General features: G+C 40.2%; 1 protein-coding gene across 1 annotated transcript in view; it reads right to left on the bottom strand.

Moving 5' to 3' along the window:
- Positions 1–9,941: 9,941 nt before the first annotated feature.
- EYA4 (EYA transcriptional coactivator and phosphatase 4) overlaps positions 9,942–19,989 on the bottom strand; it is a 236,287-nt gene continuing 226,239 nt past the window's right edge. The window contains exons 10-12 of the mRNA XM_030317113.1: positions 16,135–16,256; positions 13,993–14,093; positions 9,942–10,601 (exon numbers count right to left, since the gene is read on the bottom strand). Coding sequence (XP_030172973.1) covers positions 10,521–10,601; positions 13,993–14,093; positions 16,135–16,256 — 304 coding nt within the window. The 3' untranslated portion in view covers positions 9,942–10,520. The remainder of the gene's footprint in view (positions 10,602–13,992; positions 14,094–16,134; positions 16,257–19,989) is intronic.

Below are 19,989 nucleotides of genomic sequence, written 5' to 3'. Positions count from 1 at the left end.
TTCATGTTAAGGGAGTACATACCTACAAGCTTAAATTACTGCCCAGGAAAACAGCAACAGCCTCATTTCTGTCAAGCCCATGATTTGTTGTTTCATTAGCATGAAGTGTTTTCTAGCCCTAAGGTTCTGTCAGTTGTTGTAAAAGAAACTCCTGCCTTTAGGGTTCATCATTCAGCTGTTTAAGAAAAAAGGTTCTAGTTGATCAAAAAACAAAATATGTAAGCTCTCAGTATGAGTGTTTTGGAGTTATATGAAAAATAGGAAAAAAGAAGAAACTATACACTCCTAACCCCCATGTTATTTTTGATCATGCAGAACGCTGGAGACTATGTGACTCAGCAGTGCCCTTTTTACTGAACTCATTGCATGCCTGTAGGTGGAACAGTAATGAGTCAGGGCACTAGGCCAATATTTTTTCCAAAGAAAGAAAAATTAAGGAATCACAGGATCTGGCATCCAACTGGCTAAGTTAGTTCTCAACTGCATCTTACAGGTGATGGGGTCACAGGGGTGGGGGAGAGGGGAAAGGCAGACGGAGTCCTGAGATTCCACACCTAGATATCTAAGTTCTTAGGGTATATGGCCAATTTGTAGGGTGACAAAAAGTGAGGTATCAGGGTTTATCTAGAGCACTGTAATTTACAGGGGCTAATATTTGAAAGCAACAATTTTAAACAACTGTGGGGGTACATGGGGCCCCTTTCTTCAAGACAAAGGCCCTCCCTTCCATCCCTTGCTGAACCCAGATCTGTTGGCCACTGTATAACTGGAAAGAGTAGAAGACCTGGAGATTCAGAGATTCCCAAAACCACTTTATACCTTGAGTGACCCCTTTATTCTCCAAAACATCAGTGGAAGGGTATGCTTTAGGGCTCTTTGCTCTGGGAATCACCATTTCCAGCTGGTTATTAGTGCACACTGTCTTGACTGCAACTGATACAGACCAAAGTCAAACAAGTTTAAAGAAGAAAGAAAGAAGAAAAAGGAAAAGAAAAGCTTTGACTGATAAAACTAAAAACTCCAGGTACGGTTGTTGAGTAGATGTCCTGTCTCCTGATATGCTGAAGCTAAATGCTTCAACAGCATCACCAGGGCTACATTTCTCAGCTCTGTTTCCCACTGTGTCGGCTTCATATTCCCGTTCTCTCTCAGTGTAGAAGGAAGGATGGTCCTGGTGTTCTAGGCTGATGATCCTAGCCTGGGGCTTATGATCTCAGAAACACAGTGCATCTCTCACAACATCTTTGGAGAAAAATCTTGGGGTGGGTTTTCACAGGCGCAGGTTGGGTCCAATATCCGTCACTGGGCAGATAAGTTATTGTGGTAAATACATTGGAGTATGATTGATTGGCTAAGGCTCAGCCATATGCCCAGAGATACGGTGGTTCCCTAAAAAGATGACACTGAGTACACAAAAAAAGCTCATGTTCACTATAGACATGGAAACCCACAGAATGGCAGAAGATATCTGCAAATCATATATCTGATAAGTAATGTCCAGAATAAAGTATTCCTACAATTCAACAAAAAGGAAACACAATTAAAAAATGAGCCAAGGACTGACTAGACACTTCAAAGAAGATCCACAAATGGTCAATAAGCACATGAAAAGATGCTCAACATCACTAATCATGAAGGAAATGCAAATCGAAACCACAATGAGGTGTCTCCTCACAGACATTAGAATGACTACAACCCAAACACATGATAGTAACAATGGTGGGGATGTGGAGACACTGGAGCCCTCCTGCATTATTCGCGGGAAAGTGAAACAGTACAACTGCTATGGAAAAGGGTGGCAGTAACTCAAAAATTTCAAAATAAGATTACTACATGATCAAGCATTTTCACTTCTGGCTATATACCCCAAAGAATTGAAAGCAGAGACTCAAAGAGGTATTTGTACACCCATGGTCATAGCACCATTTGTTGCAACGGAAGTAACCCAAGTGTTTATCCCTGGACGAATGGATAAACACAATGTGGTGTATCCATACGAGGGAATATCATTCAACCTTAAAAAGGAAGGAAATTTTGACACACACTAGGACATGGATGAACCTTGAGGACATTATGCTACACGAAGTAAGCCTGTCACAAAAGGATAAATACTGTAGGGTTATGCTCATATGGGGTACCTCGAGTAGTCAAATTCACAGACAGAAGGTGGAATGCTGGTTGCCAGGGGCTGGAAGGAGGGGGCATGGGGGATTCTTATTCACTGGGTGCAGTTTCGGTTTTGCAAGACATGGAGTTCTGCCGATGAATGGTAGTGACAGCAGCCCAACAACGTGTCCACTTAAAAACAGTCAACGCAGTAAACTTGATGTGTATTTTACTGCAATTTTTTTTTTAAAAAAAGGCCATGTCCACTCTAGAATTTTTTTTTTTAAGATGCAAAGTTGTCCCAATTGCTTTGAAAACCTTTTTCTCCACTTATCCCGTAGGGACTCTCTTCTGAACATGTTATGCAGATACTCCTGCAGTCACGCTGAATCCTCAACACCCTCCCCGATTCGTTTTCCCCATACTAGGTAGCTCTAGAGACTCCATAATCCCCCACTCTGGTCAGCAGCCTCCTCAGGCTCATCCTTTAGTTCGGTGTGCCTGTAAGTCAGTTGTGTCAAAAGCTGTTGGTGTATGTGTTACATCCAAGAAAGGTGTCTTGAAGAGGGGGCATCGGGAAAATGTGTTTCTGCTTAAATGAAAACCAACTCAGCAGCTTTCATTGGGTGGTTATCTCTTGGGTTCCCATATAGAACTGGATATTCACTGGGACCACGAGGCCAAATGATCAGCTGAGAGCCCCTCCTACCACTCATCTGCAGAAGTAGCATTTTTATGGCACGAGGGCCATTTGTCATCCAAATGGCCACACAGGATGGTACTTGCAGGGCATTTATGCCCACAGGGACGGAAAAGAGCCACGGGTAACTCCACTGCTTGCCATCTCACATGCTCTTGATGGCACTTTTCCTCAGATCAGAATTCTGTAAGTTCTGAGCATCTCAACTGAGATACGCAGAAATGCTGTAAGCGTAACTTTGTGGTCTAGACAGTCCACCTGATGGACCTAGGTTCCAAGCTGTGCCACCCACAAGTCCTAGGACATCGCGAGGTCACTTAAACTAGATAGTAGGACTAAAGATACCACCTCACGAGGATGTAGTCATTAAATGAGGTTACGTATGGTAAGCTCCTGGCTCATTTAAAGTCTCTTCCAATGTGAGTTTCCTTCCCCTCCCTTCTCCTCCGTGCTCACTTCAGAGCTGCCTCCAAAGCTACTGATTAAATCGAAGCCTGGCCACTTGCAGCATGTTCCCATTCCTCACCTTGCTTCAGTGGTTCCAGCCGTCTCGACCCGGGTCTGTCCCTGCTGAGGTCAGATGGATAAAACTACGACAACAATAACACAGGCTTCACGGAGACAGAAGAAGGTGCATGAATGAATATCCTTACTTTGGATAGACAGAAGAAAAATGTTCTCTTTCCTCTTCTTAAGAGCCAGTTGAGTGCTTGAGCCAAGCATGGGGACGACGTATGTTGCCAGACGTGGTAATAACCTGTGGTAGTAGATTTTATTTACGAAAGCAGCCGGTCCTCAGAATTTGGAAAATACACTTGTCATTTGTAAGACTCTAGTGCAAGTGTAAAAAATGATGTGTTATTCCATCTTTTTTCCAGAGCCCACTCTAATGTCTCCTCCACTTTAACCCCTAATGTTTCCATCTGATGTACATGCAATTTCATGAGCCAAATAGGAAGGTTTTATGGATGTGTTTGGCATTATTTTTAATTTCTCTTCACATACACGTTATTACTGCCCACTTTCATGAAACAGTTTATTCACCATAACATATATTTTAATGAAAGCCATATTTTGGGGGTACATGAATCTGTCCAAGAACACCTGTCAATCTGTTGTCGAGCTCCTGCTCAAATAGGTCTTCTTTGGCAAATAAATTAGAAATGCCATGTTTGTTTCCAAGTAGACATAAGGCGGCAATGACTTATAGAAAAGACACCAATGAGAAGTTCACAGAGGCATTTGAATTGCCTCAGGGTTGTTAATCCAGATATAGTATTATTTATCGTTACTAGAAACTGGGGTAAGGCAGGAGATGGGAAGGCAGGATATTAAGTCAACTGGTAATCCCAAATAATTTCCCATGATGCACACTGTACGTACACATTCTGCGTTCCTGCCATCATTTCTAGCTTTCACTAATGCTGTCTCAAGGTCGCACAAGTGGCAAATCTTGTTTAAATGACTAACGGACACGATCTGATGAAATTACTTAGTATTTTATTGACTGCTTTCAGAGTGATTCAGTTATGACCCGACAAGGTGTCTCACAACCAACCAGAAAGTCCCTGCAAGTCCAACATGCCACTGGACAAGTCTACTTTGAGGCCCACCACACCTCCAAAGTAACACTTCCAATCACCGGACTCAGTATCTTCCTCCAATAACTAGCTACCAGAATCCTTTTTTCTTTTGTGTTTCTCATCTCTGTGAATGGCACTGCATCAATCCAATTTCCCAAACCAGAAATCCAGAGATAAGGCTGGATTTGCCTGAGGGCATGAGAAGAAGCAGGAACAACTGATAAAGGCTAATTATCCTTAGCATGGTAAACTCTTCAATCTGTGTACTTGTGTCCATACTCAAGGCCATCACCTAACTCAGGAATCTATCGGTAACTCTCTGAGACCCTGTGCCAGCCTCGCAGATCCCCTATTCTCCACTGTAGGGCCAGAGGGACTGTCACCCACTGCAAATCCAGACACATCCTCTGTTTACAAACCTTTCATTTGACACCTACTGATCGTATGATAAAATCGAAATGTGTACTGAAAATAAAATGGTGGATTGAAATCCTCATGATCTGGACCTTGTTTATTTTCCAGTCTCATTTCTTATTATCCCCTCCCTTCACTCTGTGTTCCAGAAACAGTAATTATTTGCAATAGTTCTCTGACCACACCATTCTACTTTTCTCTCTTACCTACATTCTTCTATATTTCCCACTTTGTCTAGATGCTTCCAATCCCTTTTCCCTGGCCTGCCTTTTCCATTTTGTCCTTGGCGTTCTAGCTTGGAAATCATCTTCTCCAGGAATCTTCCCTTTGAGGGCTGGTTAAGTGCCTCAGCAAACTATTTGCCATGTACCATATGGCACCCATTGGAGGCCCCCCCTTCACTCGCACAAGGTCCTCAGAATCCCCCCCCCCCCGCCGCCCCATATCTACCTGCCTAAGAGCCTGAGGGTCAACAGTGTGATGAGTTCAGAGTCAGCCCTGCCCTGTGGTTCTGTGGAGACTAATTTACTCGGTGTCTCTTTCACCGCCTCCAACACTTACTCTCATTCAGGGCTGTGTATTTTCACCGAAGGCTTCCCAGAGAACTAGACTGACATCATCATTGCAGTCACCCACCAGATATAACAATCTAAGATTTTATGACTACAAAGACAACACGGTACCCTTTAGGCCCAGAAACTGTTTCCCACAAGCCTCAGTCAAGAAGTATTTTATAAGGAGAGAAAATGATATTCTAGCTTGCATAGAGCGATCTGCTTTGTCAGATATGAGCACATGGTATTTGGACATTTTTCAAATTGTATGTTAACACAGTTCTGGAAGGTTCTCTGAATGAGGGACAGGCATTTCCAGACCGAACTTGAAAACTTTTCCCCATGGTGCTCTGAAGAACCATCTTTGTTACGACAGTACATCCTCAGAACGGACTGAGGCCTGGTCAGCTTTGAGAAGTTTTTGAGTCGTGGCCCATGAATGAGAATATATGTTCTTTTACACTACTGTATCCAATAATTAATTTAAAAAGTGTGTATCATACACAGATGTTAAGTAAAGGTTCTCTTTTGCTAGCTAAGCGAAATCATACATTTCTCTCTTTCTTTTTTTTGTTCCTGGAACTCGGAATCACAAACCACAGACAGACCTTGCAAACAGATCTAAGTTTTATGTGATATTTTCTGGCTTTAAGTAATTAAAATCAACTAAAGCTACTGATGTTGCATATTATTATTATTTAATAAAAGACTAATGGGGGCAGAGGAAGCAATTACTGATTCACTACAAACTTTTTTTTTTTCTTTTCAGATCATTCTCCATTCACGCGTAACTCTTTTTCCAAATACATCTTTACTTATGGCCATCCTTGCTATTTTCATGAATTATTAGTCCAGCAGATACTCCATCTAAGTGGTAAAAATTTACCAACCAAACTTAACTGCACATTTTCTCTTTTTAATTCTAGTCCAACATTTTAAAATCTCTTTAATTTCAGACCATGATCATGGTAAGTGTTTTCCTATGGTTTACACATTCCTTCAACAACTATTTCTTTTGAGTATCTACTTTATGCCAGATACTTTCCTAGATACTGGTTATATAGAAATGAGCAAACCACAGTAAGATAAAAATCACTGCCCTCGCAGAGCACACATTCTAGTGGGTGAGTCATCGGATACAAAAGATAAACTACGTGCCATGTTGGATAACGGGAAGTCTAAGGAGGAAGTAGTATTTGACGGTGAAGCAGGGAAAGGATAGAAATGCTGGGGGCCACGTGCAATTTTAGAGAGAGGACCTCCTCAATTTGGCCGTGAACCTTTTAAAAAAACTCGTGAATGAGGCCGTCTGAAATTTCCCTTCCGTTTGCATTTGAACAACAGATTTGCAAATAAATCAGTACCACACACAAGGTAATAAAGCTGTTAAAAGCTATTTAAGAAATACACTCCTATCACTCTTGGGAAGCTACTTATAAAGGACGCCCCATATTCATCTTAAAAAAACCCAAACAAAACCGTGCTTTAAATACTCTAAAAGGCACTGCTTTGTCATTAGCAAACGGCAACTACTTTCTGCATAACACAGGAATGTAACTGCTTCTATGTAACAACCAAAGCAACTCACAGCCTTTCCCTTCACCAGCCCACTTTCGGTCTTGATGAGTGACCTTCTGCCTTGTTACATCTCAGCTCGCTTTAAATGCAAACTACATAATCTAGGCACAAGCAAGGGAAGGTGAGAATACACCAAGAAACCCAAGTATAGATTTCACATTATTTAGAATCGAGCTAAAGCCACACAACAAAGACTCTACAACCTGGGAGGGTGAAGAAAATGAAAACGTTTCCAAAGGTATTTATTGAGACATAGTAAAGATGTACATATTTTTACAGGCTTTTAATATTAATTTACATTTCTTTAAATTATGTAGGCCCCGATAATCTATACTTTACTAATACATAACAGAAACCCTTGAGCTGGACTGTGAGATTTCCAAAATGCCACCATAGTTGCGAGTCAAGATGCAACTTTGGTGCGTGATGCTTCAATTTGTTTCTGAAGGAAACACTGAAGGCCATATTCACTGAGAAGGTAGGCTCATCACAGACAAATCTGCTTAAAAGAACAAAGACAAAACAAAACCCAGCAACTTCAGACTGGAGCACGCTCTTCACGCTATTTTGAATCTTAGCTCACCAGAGACGAAGAAAAAAAAAAAAAAAAAGCAAGTTTAGAGGGTTATTTACTTTTTGTGCGCCAAATGCATGGCTCTAAAATCTACTTTTTGCCTCGGAATTTGACTTACAAACTTTCGTAGGGGTGTAGTGACTTAATCTTGTACGCTATATTACTATAGTCAGGCCACCTGCTTTTCTATTTTTCAGGTGCAACCCAAGGTGGTTACCTCCCCTGGTGATAAACCAACTTGTGTACATGTAGTAGCCGAAAATTCCTTTCAGTGACCAAATTACTTTTGAAATTGGTTTACAGTAAGGCACAATAGTCCATGTCAACAGAAAGTGGGAATTTCCAAAAGGGGTTGTCCTTCCTGTTTGCTTGTTGGCTTATTTTTGTTTGTTTGTTGTTTTTGTAGATCAGAAAGCTAGAGGATCTTCTGCTCCTAGCACAGGAAGGGCAGAGTTCTAGACTGAGCATGCTCAAAGTTGCACGACACGCTGCGAGCTCGGCCACATTGGCTTGTGCCATTATTGTGCCAAACTGTTCTCTGTCAACCTAGCTTCTAGGTTTTATGCTTGCAGTCTCTTCTGAACACACTATCAGGGGAGAAGATGTGTGTGGGGAACAGCACTAGGTGATGTAATTGGTGACCCTCCCTTTGCCCTGTGAAGGGGTATTCCTCTCTGTACCTGCTGGTTTAGCAGCATTAGAAGCCTTGCTTGTTTGATATGGAAAAAGAATGAAAAATCTAGGTATAATGCCGCAATTCTATCATTTAAAGAAACTGGCGATAAAGATAATTTCGTTTTATTCACAGTAATAAATATTTAAAGTTTTAGTGCACAAAACATAATTATTGATAGCCAGTGCAGCTCTTTGATTTTTTTAAACTGCTATTTTCAAGCTAAAGGCCAATATAAATGTAAGATTATTGTTAGTATTATTATCATTATCATTATTATTAAAAGTCTTGCAACCTTACTTTATCTGCACCAGTACCTGGGGCAGAGAGAGCCAAAAGTTACAAAATTTAAAGAATATGTTGAAGGTTCGCATGATGAAATCACAGCCTTACAATCTGCAACATTGGATCTCAAGCTCTTTCTGCCTGATGGAAGTATGGCCTCGGCATTCAGTAAAGAAATACGGGTTTATAGCTTGCAAAATGAAACCACATTTCCATAGTGAATGCTGCGATCAGTGTGCAAAGCACTGATCTCTGGGAGCCACCGAAGCGATCACGGACCAGCCTCTGGTTAGGGGCGCTGCCTACGGACTGGACTCCTGGTTTCACATTATGACATTTTAAACACAGAACTGCAGGTGCACACCCCATTCAAACATTCCTAGATCTTGAAGTCTTAAATTCCCACAAGGGAAATCATGTCATACAAAATGACAGGAGAACCTGTATCGTGTTCCTAACGTGGGCTACACACCACGAAAAAAAAAAAAAAAACACATGCACACACGACGATGACAGGTTCTCCTTGCAATGAATGCAGGTCATTGTGCAGAAACAGTGCAGGCAGAAATGAAGGTGCAGGGGTCTCTAAGGGAGAGAAACTGGACTGACGCATTAAGACAGAGAACCAGATACTACTTCACTGCTGCAATTTCGGTCTTGCTCCCAAGATCTGGCTCACTTGCCAATTTATTTTATGATGATATTCTAGGTAAAATTTTCATCGATTCACTCGTTCCTTTAGAAACCATCTGGGCATTCGCCTTCCGCCACGGAAGACCTTTCGTTTTTGCCACGGCATCAGGAATGAATGCACTTAGCTTGACGTCAAGCCATAGTTCGCTCGACGTGAATTCTAAGCCATGTTCACGGCTTCTCCTAAGAAAGTTTGGGTACTATTTGCTTATGATTTTAATGAGACTATTTTCCTCTACACGACTTACACATATCGGAAGGTCAAACTCAAAATAAGTAGTCATGAATATGGCTCTTAGTTTTCTCCAGGAGAACTGTAGAAAGGGTACTCGAGACTTCAACATACATTTCACTTTCTAAGTAAAGGTCCCACAGTCTTTCTCAAACCTTCTGCTTATGGTTGGATGCACAAGTAGTTGCCTCATATAATTATTGGAATTATTAAGAACCCAAATAAAACACAAGCTTTCTTTTATTATCATTGTTTTCTTATTGCAACAAATACTCAGTTTCTTGCTGATGCAGTATTAAGCTTTTGATAGCTTGAATTTTAAATTTGGTCATCTTAAGAATGATCACAAAGGTTTTTTTTTTTTTTTTTTTTTTTTTTTATTATCTACAGATTTTAACCAAAGTTACATTGTAACACACAAACGCTGTCTTGTCTTTAAGGCACAACACATCAGTATGAACATTCTGTTTGCCAAACTTAAAAAAGAGACATTTCAGACTCCCATTTCCACCCCACCCACCCCCCCGCTTACCCCCTTCCCCCCCCCAACAAATGAAAGAAAAATTGCATCCACTTTCAAAGTCAGCTGCTAATAAAGTCACAGTAAATTATTTTCATCAATAATTTACACAAATTACAGGTCTAGATAGGATTGTCCTTATACAGTCTGAGTGCATTCCAATTCAGATTTTCTGGGCTAGGTAGGCTAAAGTCAGATTCAAACCTCAGGGCTGAGAAGATCTCCCATTTTGAGGAATGTTGTTGAGCACCACCTTGTCGGACGGAGCACGTGTTGGTACTTTGCCAGGGTAAGAGTTCTTTGCTAAAGCTGTTAATTCCAGTTAGGACTTGTTCGGTGTGTACCAGCAACCTCCACAGATTTTTTTTTTTTTAAACATTAAAGTGTTGTAAATATAAGACCATAGAGCTTCCTTTCTGTAGCACTAAAGTTTAACTTCCATTCAGCAATCTGAATTCTTCATTCTGGAACTGTCATTCCAAATATGATTTCATCCTTTAAGACAATTTATATGTGTAAAAGCCAGAGGCATTGAATCACACATAAAAATTCAGTGTACTTGAAATATATATATAAAAAAAAAATGGATCTCCAGCTAGAGAACACAGTTACAAATACTCTAATTCCAGTGCTTGATGTAGAGCCAAGAGGTCTGAATGACTTGAAATCCTCCAAAAGGGCATGTTGTGCTGTGTGTTGACAGAGGGAGGTACGGGGGAGAGAAGGGGAAGGAATGGAGAGAAATCGTAACTATTGTCTCAACGAAGCAACAGTAGACACAGAAACGTGTGGTTCACCCACATTCAAGGGAGGCATGATTGTATTTGAAGGCTTGGTAACATCAGTATCATACTGTCTTCAAATAAGAGAGAAATAGATCTGAACTGGATTTGAATATTTATAAAAGCAAATACTGAAATTTCTGAAGTGGTTTAGTATTTATTCTGGAACGTATGTATCATTACCAAGATTAGCATCTGGGGGTGCAAGCTGAGCATCAAAATCCTCCCTGGCTGAGGGGACGCGATTTTTAACCACAACACTCCTTAGGGTTCCCCTCTCAGTTAGAAACAAAATTTTGACAATGACACACTTCCTAAGTCCCAGGCTTTTTATCTATTTGAGAGGAAGAGGGTGAATTCTTTTGTATGTAAAAAATAATTTGAAGCTGGACTATGTAAGGTAGAAAACAATGCAGGGATAATCAATCTTCTTCCTTGTCTCGGGTAAGTAATAACTTAAGCCGGTAGCACTGACTTAACTCACTTCATAGTGTGGGACTGAGAGAAATTTCGCACTCCGGCATCCATTCACAATAGGAGCGATATATACCCGAAGGAACAATAATGGGCTCTTGTGGGGAAAAATATGCTTAGACATTACAATGGTTTGTGGCTCTCCAAAGATATACCAGGATACGGTATATGTGTGGTAAATTTCATGACAAAATGTGATTAGAAAAAAAAATGTTGAAAAATTCTCCATTATGGACAATAATGAAAACAAAGAAATAATGCACTATAGCAATTAACAAAGTCAAGCATTACTTGTAATTTTGGGCTGATGGCACCTTATAGAATATATATGCATGGAATATATATCTATATATACAATGGAAATAAATATATCCATATATATAAAACAGGGAAAATAGTATAAAAGTTAAACATTCAACTAATAATCACTATTGTTATAATTCTTTGCTGTCCAATATGGTAGCCACCAACCCCATGTGTCTAGTGAGCACTTGAAATATGGCAAGTCCTGTCCAAAATGCATACTGAATTTCAAAGACTTAGAATACAAACATCACATTAGTAATTATTACATTTGTTAGGTGTCGAGTCAGTAATATTTTACGCATAGTGGGCTAAAGTATATTACTAAAATTAATTCTACCTGTCTCTTTTTACTTTTCTTTTTTTTTTAAATGCAGCTTCCAGAAAACTGAAAAGTACAATAATGGCTCACATTATATATTCCTATGGGGGAGTGTGGTTATACGTTCTTAAACTTTCAACTTTCTGCTAAAATTTGCAAAACAAAGCATGTTTCTAGGTCCAATGAAAGCACAGCTATTCACGTAAAGTAACATTTTGTTTTTCCATTCAGCTCAGATCTATTTATAGTAACGACATAGTACTTTGTATTTCTGCGCATGCGGTAACAGCCACATCCAAAGAAAAGCATGCATCCTGGATACTAGAGGAACCAGCCACCTGTGTTTCAAAACAGAGCTGTAAGCCTTCACCATCACCAAAACTGCACCTACATAAACAACCATTTGGAAGTAGCATTCTAACCCAGGTTCTCATCCACTTGGAGTCAGGCCTTTTTCCCCTGAAGTTTCAGGTGTAAAGCAGAGGGGAGGACAACTGTTGGGTCACATCCTGTTTTCACACCACGGGCAAACGGTGTAGACTCTATACATTTTCATTTTCAAAGGCATATAACATTCCTGGTTTGGAAAAGCGAATTTTATTAGCCCTGACCTAGACAGATGTGAATTTCGCGTAAGCTGCAAGAGTTGCAAAATGTGTGAGGCAGTGGCTGCATTGACTACTTGTGTGTTAATTCTGGTGCCAACATGAAAAATCGAAACAACAGGGACTCAGGCCATTGACAAACTCCAGAAGTTATTTCAACTGTGTGCAAAGAGGAGGATTCTATGTAGCAGTCCGCACTGAAAGTGGTGTTTCTTGAGGCTGCATCCCTGGCCTTCTACAGAACGTCCTGGGGGGGGGGGGGCAGGGTGCGGTCTGGGGTCACTGACACGGCTAATTGAGACCAAGAGCTCTGCGGGTGTCAGAGCCTGCACCAAATCTCTCAAGGTTATGGAAAAGCAGCAGATTTTTCAATTACGGCTTCCAATACTTGACCAAACCTTCTAAAGTAGAAGCTCCTTCTTCACTTTGCTTGATTTGAATGATCTACAAACATAAATCACGTTTTTTATCTTTCTAGTATAGCTATAAATTTTCTTAAGCCCTCTCCCTCCTGTTTTTCGAAAACAGACATCAGGTGAACACAGCAGCACATACAAGTGTTTCAGTGAAGGCTTTATTCGATGATGATTTGAGGTCTCCTCAGGATAAGGACAACATTCTTTTTATGTAAAACAAGATAAGCCAATGTGTTGCTGTTTAAAAACAGCAGTTATCATTTTGCTTTATTTTATGAATTCTATGATTTTTATCCTGGCCAGATGATAGATATTTTGCGGTCATTCAGTAAAGGAAGCATTAGATCTCAGTGTTGTTTCGACTGATGGTTTGGTGTCTAGGACCAATCTTGGAATCACTCCTCTTTTGATCTTTTGACCACTTAATGATCTTTTGATAATTTCATGGTTTTTAACTGCCTTAGTTTCTTCTTCAGAAATATGGGCCAGATGAAGGGCTTATTTAAATACCTAGGGCCTATGAGGTCTCCTGAATATGTTCAACGCCAGCTGCTTGGCTGCAATCACGCACTGACATCTCACTAAAACAGACAACATTCTTCTAGAAGATAACGAGGCATACTGCCTCTGAGTCTCTATGACAAGTTGGCACCAAAGGATCTGAATAATACACGTCATTCCAACAGCCTTTATTAATTTCTCTAGCAAGGTTTTTCTTCAGCTATTAAAAATAGCCTCAGCATTTATCACCACGGAACACGCTTACTACAAGGCGTTCACCAGGACCATAGGGCATAAAAGCTGGGTGAGCAAAAAGGGAAGAACTGAGTCACTCGTGTGATTTCTATGGAGCTCATTAAACTTATCAGGTGGACCTTCGTGTTTAAAAATGGTTCCCCCCCCCATCTTTCTTAAAGATCACTGGATCTGTGTGCATGACGCACACACGTAAATAAACCTGACTGAATTTTCCTACATTTCTATCAAATTTCAGGCAAAAAATGCTAGACTCCAAATGGTTTATTTGAGTGTAAGTATCGACCTTCTCATGCTCTTTACTGCTTTGCATCTATAAATTTAGATCATTTGTCAAGCTGCCATTGGGCCAAACTACAGGAATGCAAACACAAAAGCTTGCATTAGAAGTTATCACACCAACATTGTTTGAGACAGGTTACCTTTTTTGCTGCCTGTTCTTCTTCTACACCATCCCCAATTACAACATATACTACTTTTCTGCCAAACCTTTGCATTATTCGTTCAAAGCAACTTTCTTTCCCTGGAAGATAAATGAGATAAAGTTCAGAGTGAAGTTACCTGGTTAGCGGCATGTTCTTCGTCTCGGCCATCTCCAATCACAACATAAGTTATGTTAGTGCCAAACCTGGACACTATACGCTCAAAACAGCTTTCCTTGCCTGAAAAACAATGCACTGCTTATTCTTCCAGCCACTGCATTCATTAACCTAAAGATTCATAAAGTGTTAGGTTAATTTCTCTCGAACATCAATCACTTAAACTAGCTTGCAACCTCTGGGTTTACGAAATCAACCAATATGTTTGAATAATGTCAGTCTTCACTTGAGACAGATTATTAAACAAATGTGTCTCACACTCCACAAAAGCCAGTAGGGTTAAGCATCTGACCCAGAGAAAATGTCAGCGTCTTGTACATGAGCAAGAGAATTCTGGAACAACTTTGATAAGCAACTGTGAGTTTTAATATCTATTTGTTTAACCCTGCGGATCAATTGTGTCTCGTCTGAGCAGTATAGACAAGTCGGCTAAAAACAGTATTGTAAAAAAAAACTGAAGGCTGATCTGTAAGGAAAGAGGAAATACTAAGATGTAAATTTACCTTGATAAAAATAAAAAAAACAAAAACTCCCTTCTTCAAGTGGCTAGGAGCTAGTCTGTTCAGATTAATTGTACCAAGGGCGCTGTCTGGGCCACAGCACTGGTGACACCCGTCTCCTCTGACTGCACTATGAGAATAACACCGTGGAATTTCTACATGTTCTTCATTTTACAACACTGCCATAATCCTCTGAATTTCATTCCCAGAATGTTCATGCAGTCATGGCTATTTTTGCATTTTTTTTTCTTAATCTGATAGTTCAGAACTCCAAAAAATACTAGCTTAAAAGGAAAAATAAGAATGATTGTGTTTTTTTTTTTTTTCAGATTAAATATAAGGAACAATTTGACCAATAAAAAAGAATATTGTCCTTCCTAGAAGAAATGTTTATGCTGGTGTCAAATTATTTGATTTGCCAGAATGGAAGACAAAGTGTGAGACATTAATCCTGCTGCGTAAATACATACATTTATGTAAGAAGTGAATGGGATTGGTATCACGGTTCTGAATTGTATGTAGTGCCGTGACAATGTGGAATTGACATCATGAAGGCTTGGCTCTCTTTAACTATCCTCCTGGAACAGCTGCAAATGGGGGCTCTTTCTGCCTGTGCCAATATCAAAACTCGGCGAGACCCAGGGCAGGTTATTTTTGGTAGGGGATTTTAGGATTCTGAACTCTTGTCAAGGTGCCAGACCCTAAGTCTGTTGACCTTCAGGGTGCACTAGACAACCTGTTTCCCCAGTCATTTCCTTGACAGACAGTGGAATACAGGAGCTGTTTTCTTTTAACTCTTTCAGGACAGCAGAAGTCAGGAAGTTCTGTTTTTGAAAGATGCTTAGAGACTTGGTCTGTGAAAGGCAGTTAAAACTCCAAGATGGCTCCGCAGATAGATATTAAGCAAATGAACAAGGCTGGAGGTCTTTGGTTACTGATTGAACATTTTTGGAAGTGTGTATTTCTAGCCATTCGTGGGTTATAATTCATGAAATTGTTATTTTTTTTTTTTTTCTGAAGTGTAGGATCCTACTCAATCCATCTGGCACTCCCCTGTAATGTCAAAAGAGTATTTTATCTTAGATCTAGATTACTGCATCTGCAAAGAGGCAATTAAGATATTTAAGATATTAAATCATTAAGGTATTAAATACCATGGCTAAAGACACTGTCTAGTATTTAGAAAACATGTGTGGTCCTGAAGTGTAAATACAAACACATAACTAAGCAAATAGAATTGTCCAGATACTGAATTCAGAATTTCACTGGGCAACAGTTTTCATAAAATTTGCACACATACATTGGGTTTCAGGGTACTTTGTTATTTGCACTCCATTCAAATTTGCTTGACAATCTAATAGCAAAACTCATGGAAGAGGGAATCATGCAGACAGACATATCAAGGAAATCCCCCAAAACCCAGCTGTGAGCACATTCCACACAGAGTTGGAAGTAATTGTCTTACCTATTTTAGTTGCACTGTAAATATTCTCAATGGGGAAAGCACCTCCTAAACTATAGAGTAGAACCTTCGCGAGAGCTGGGATCAGTTGGGTTGTCGTTACCAAGACATTTACGCAGTTACTCCTAAGATAGGGAGGAAATATGCAGAGTTGTTTTCCAACACTAAATAATTTCGAATGGCACAGATTTTAAATTGTCACTGTGGCCTTTCAATTCCATAATAAATGGGTCCTGATAAGCTAACCTTTAAACATCAACAGTTATTCATGGAGTGCCTGCTATCTGGAAGGTACCAGGACAGGTGCGAGGAATACATCCCCAAATGGGGGAAGTGGAAGAAAACGGGCAAAACGAAGTCATGGATGAATGACGTTTTTGTCCCCCTCCCCTGCCCCCCGCATCCCAGAGATATAGGAGAGACACAAGTAAATAGACACCTGCAATATGAAATATGTTCTATAATAAGGATCTCCTCAGGCTCCTGTGGAACCTCAGAGAAGAATACCTACCTCAGCCAGTGGCAATCATGGGAAGGTTATCAGAGGGATGGCTTAGCTCTAAGTTTTACAAGTATCCAGATGAGGTAATTTTTTAGGGTGATAAGACTCTATGTCTCAGGGTTTTCAGAGCCTGGAAAAGTAGTGGACATAGGCAGAAAGAAGGTAATGGGATGGGTAAAAGTAGTTTTTGGATTTTGTGCAAGAAATAGCCCAGTGTCCCAGTCAAGGGGCTGACAGATGGGGATCCTGGAGAAGAATGAGAGGGCCCTTATTTAGTCCAGAAGACGTGACTCTCTGAATCTCCTTTCCAACAACAACATAGGGCTGCATTTAATGGACCCGTTTTTTTTTTTTAATTTTTTTTTCAACGTTTATTTATTTTTGGGACAGAGAGAGACAGAGCATGAACGGGCGAGGGGCAGACAGAGAGGGAGACACAGAATCGGAAGCAGGCTCCAGGCTCTGAGCCATCAGCCCAGAGCCTGACGCAGGGCTCGAACTCACGGACCGCGAGATCGTGACCTGGCTGAAGTCGGACGCTTAACCGACTGCGCCACCCAGGCGCCCCAATGGACCCGGTTTTCATCCATCTACAGAGGCCTTCCTCTTTGAAAGTAACAATCTTCCATTTTACAATTTGCAGTTGTTTCTTTCACAGTCATATTGCAGGGAGATAAAGGAAACACCAAGAGAGTGGGAACTGTGAGGCAGAGATTCCTTCTGGCTTATGGGAAAATTGAGCCATCCTGCCTTGAGGGGCTCACACCACACACACGAAACTGGGACTCGGATTGCCTTTCTCTCCTGGTATTTTGTAGCAGGAGCCTTAAATACGTATTGGTAAGGGCCCCTAGAATTCTCTGGATTGATTGTCAGAAGCCTGGTTTCAACAGTAAGTCAGAAGAGCAAGCTGAGTGTCAACTCTTCATGGGTATGTATATACTGAGCCCCCAGTACACTTAATATCATGCTTCATATTCTTTAGACATATCCTGTATAAAGAAAAACTACATTTTATTCGAAAACAATTATAAAATCTTTATAATGACAGCCTTGTAGACATTTCCATTTGTAAATTGTTTCCAGAGGTACCCTGATCTTGTAACAGAAGCTCTAACTCCTGGAGACAAATGATGAAATTATCACTTATATGGGCTAAAGAAACAAAGCCTTCCAGAGGTAGAACTTTAATAAGCACCACCAATGCAATCCTTAATTTTACCGATGAGGAAATAAAGACCTGAAAAGTGATTTGCCTGCCTATCATCAGAAAGAAACTCCCCAAATAATGGCAGATTATCAGGCATAGTACACAAACACATCACTGGATCGAAATAATATTGGGAAATCTAGCGTTGCCACTTACGCCGTGTGATAATTGGAGTTATAGCATTTCTTTTTTAAATGGCATACGTTGCATACATTTATAAATTACAGATTTATAAGTGGCAAACACTGCATATATTTATATCCAATTTATAATGCATTGTAACTTTCAATTCCAAACATTGCATATATTTATATATGGCATGTATATACTTGTGCGAAATATGAACAAACATAAAGAAGAACGTGAACAGGCGAACAGCATCAATGATTTAGCCATCCAGAGATGGTAACTGGTTTCTCCATTTTGTGTGTTTACTTTCAGAATTTCTATTTGTGTACAGGTTTTTTTTTTTTTTCTCATTAGTACCATACTTCATATATATCTAAGTTTTTATTCTACTTTTTTCACTCATTTATATCGTGAGCCTATTCATTTATGTCATATTGTCTACTAGTCCTCTTTTCCTAACAAGACAGAATGTGTGAAGACTGTATGTGGCTCCAACATAATTCTTTAAAGTGAGGCTCACTCAGTCACTGGTTTTGATTCCTAAATATTGTAAATAATGCTGCCTTACATAGAAAAATTTCCTACACATTTAAGTACGTCCTTTGACTATACTCACAGGAGAGGAATTAGAGCTGGAGGGGGCAACCTTTGCTAAAGACTCTGATATATAATTCTGCCATTTTGTAAAAGCCTCTGTTTTTCTGATATCCTAGAAATTCTGTAAAAAAAATTACCAATATGGTCATCCCTGTGGATAGCTTAGCAAATTTCACGTCATTTAAATCTTCAATGTGTAATGACTTATTTTTCCCCTTCTTTTCCTTGTTAATATTTTTATTTCTGAAAATCACATACCCATATAGTTGCTTTAAGGCCATGCGTTTACTAATAATCTCTCTATATTATGGATAGCACACATATAATCTACACAACAAGGTAATAGCCTTGGTTTTTAACTATCTAGAACTCTTTTAGAAATAATGAAAGCCATTGACCTCCTCCGCAGGGAAATGCACATGCCCCTACATTTTGCACACGATTTCAGGGACTTAGGAGGCCTTACATCCCAGCCTCCTTGACCCTTCATCCCCATATCACCAGTTACAGAGATCACAAGGCAGCAAGTCCCATTGTAAAACAGCTTCAACTGTGGGACAATTCTTCCTTACACAGACCTAGAACCTTCCTTCCTAGGATTCCTATTCATCCCTCCTAATTCTCTCCTTTACAGACCAGAGAGAGATGTTTATTTTTGGCCTAACAGCTCAAACAATTGACATCGGTAATCGTGTTCCATGTAGGACTCTTCTTCAAACTAAACTCCTTGGTTCCTCCCTCCAACTGTTCCTTTTATGTGGTTTCCACAGCCAAAAACCCTTCTGGACACTTTGCTGGTCCAACAAGATGTTTCAAATATGTCCGAGCACCTGCTGGAATGTGGTGCCCAGAACTAAAGCAAAGTACTCTGTTCTGGCTTTCCCAGCCTGACCCAGGACACTACGGCTCCCTTCCCGCCCCATTTATCCTTCCCACCATCGATGTGGTTGCTGCCGGTGTTGCGGCTAGAAGCCACGTGCAGGATTTCAGGCACACACATTTACTTCCACGCTCTAATCCGGGACTCTCCTTTTACCCTGCCAAGGCTTTCTGTATCCCGGTTCCATCAGTCCACATGGTCTTTCTCTGAATGTGTGCTGCTTACAGGTTTGCTACGCATGCTTCTACTTGCCCACCTAACTCAGAAGTAAAATGAGGGAACAGGATGGTGCGAAGATTCATCCCCACCCCAACTAGCTATCACTTTCCAGGTTTATATTATTTTATTAGGTAGCATTTATGGCACATGCCATACCCATGTAGTCAGAAGTCTATTCAGTTCTATTGCCTGTACCAGTAAGTCAGTATTTCTCTGTTTAGCTCAAACAACACAAGGGTTACAAGTTCTTCAAACAGGCTTGTCTTACTATTTTGTTGCATTTAAATCATGTATATTATCTATAATGGCCTAAGACACTTT

This window comes from Lynx canadensis, chromosome B2, assembly GCF_007474595.2.
Source record: "Lynx canadensis isolate LIC74 chromosome B2, mLynCan4.pri.v2, whole genome shotgun sequence".
Lineage (NCBI taxonomy): Eukaryota > Metazoa > Chordata > Mammalia > Carnivora > Felidae > Lynx > Lynx canadensis.
This window is presented reverse-complemented; position numbering and strand designations above follow the sequence as displayed.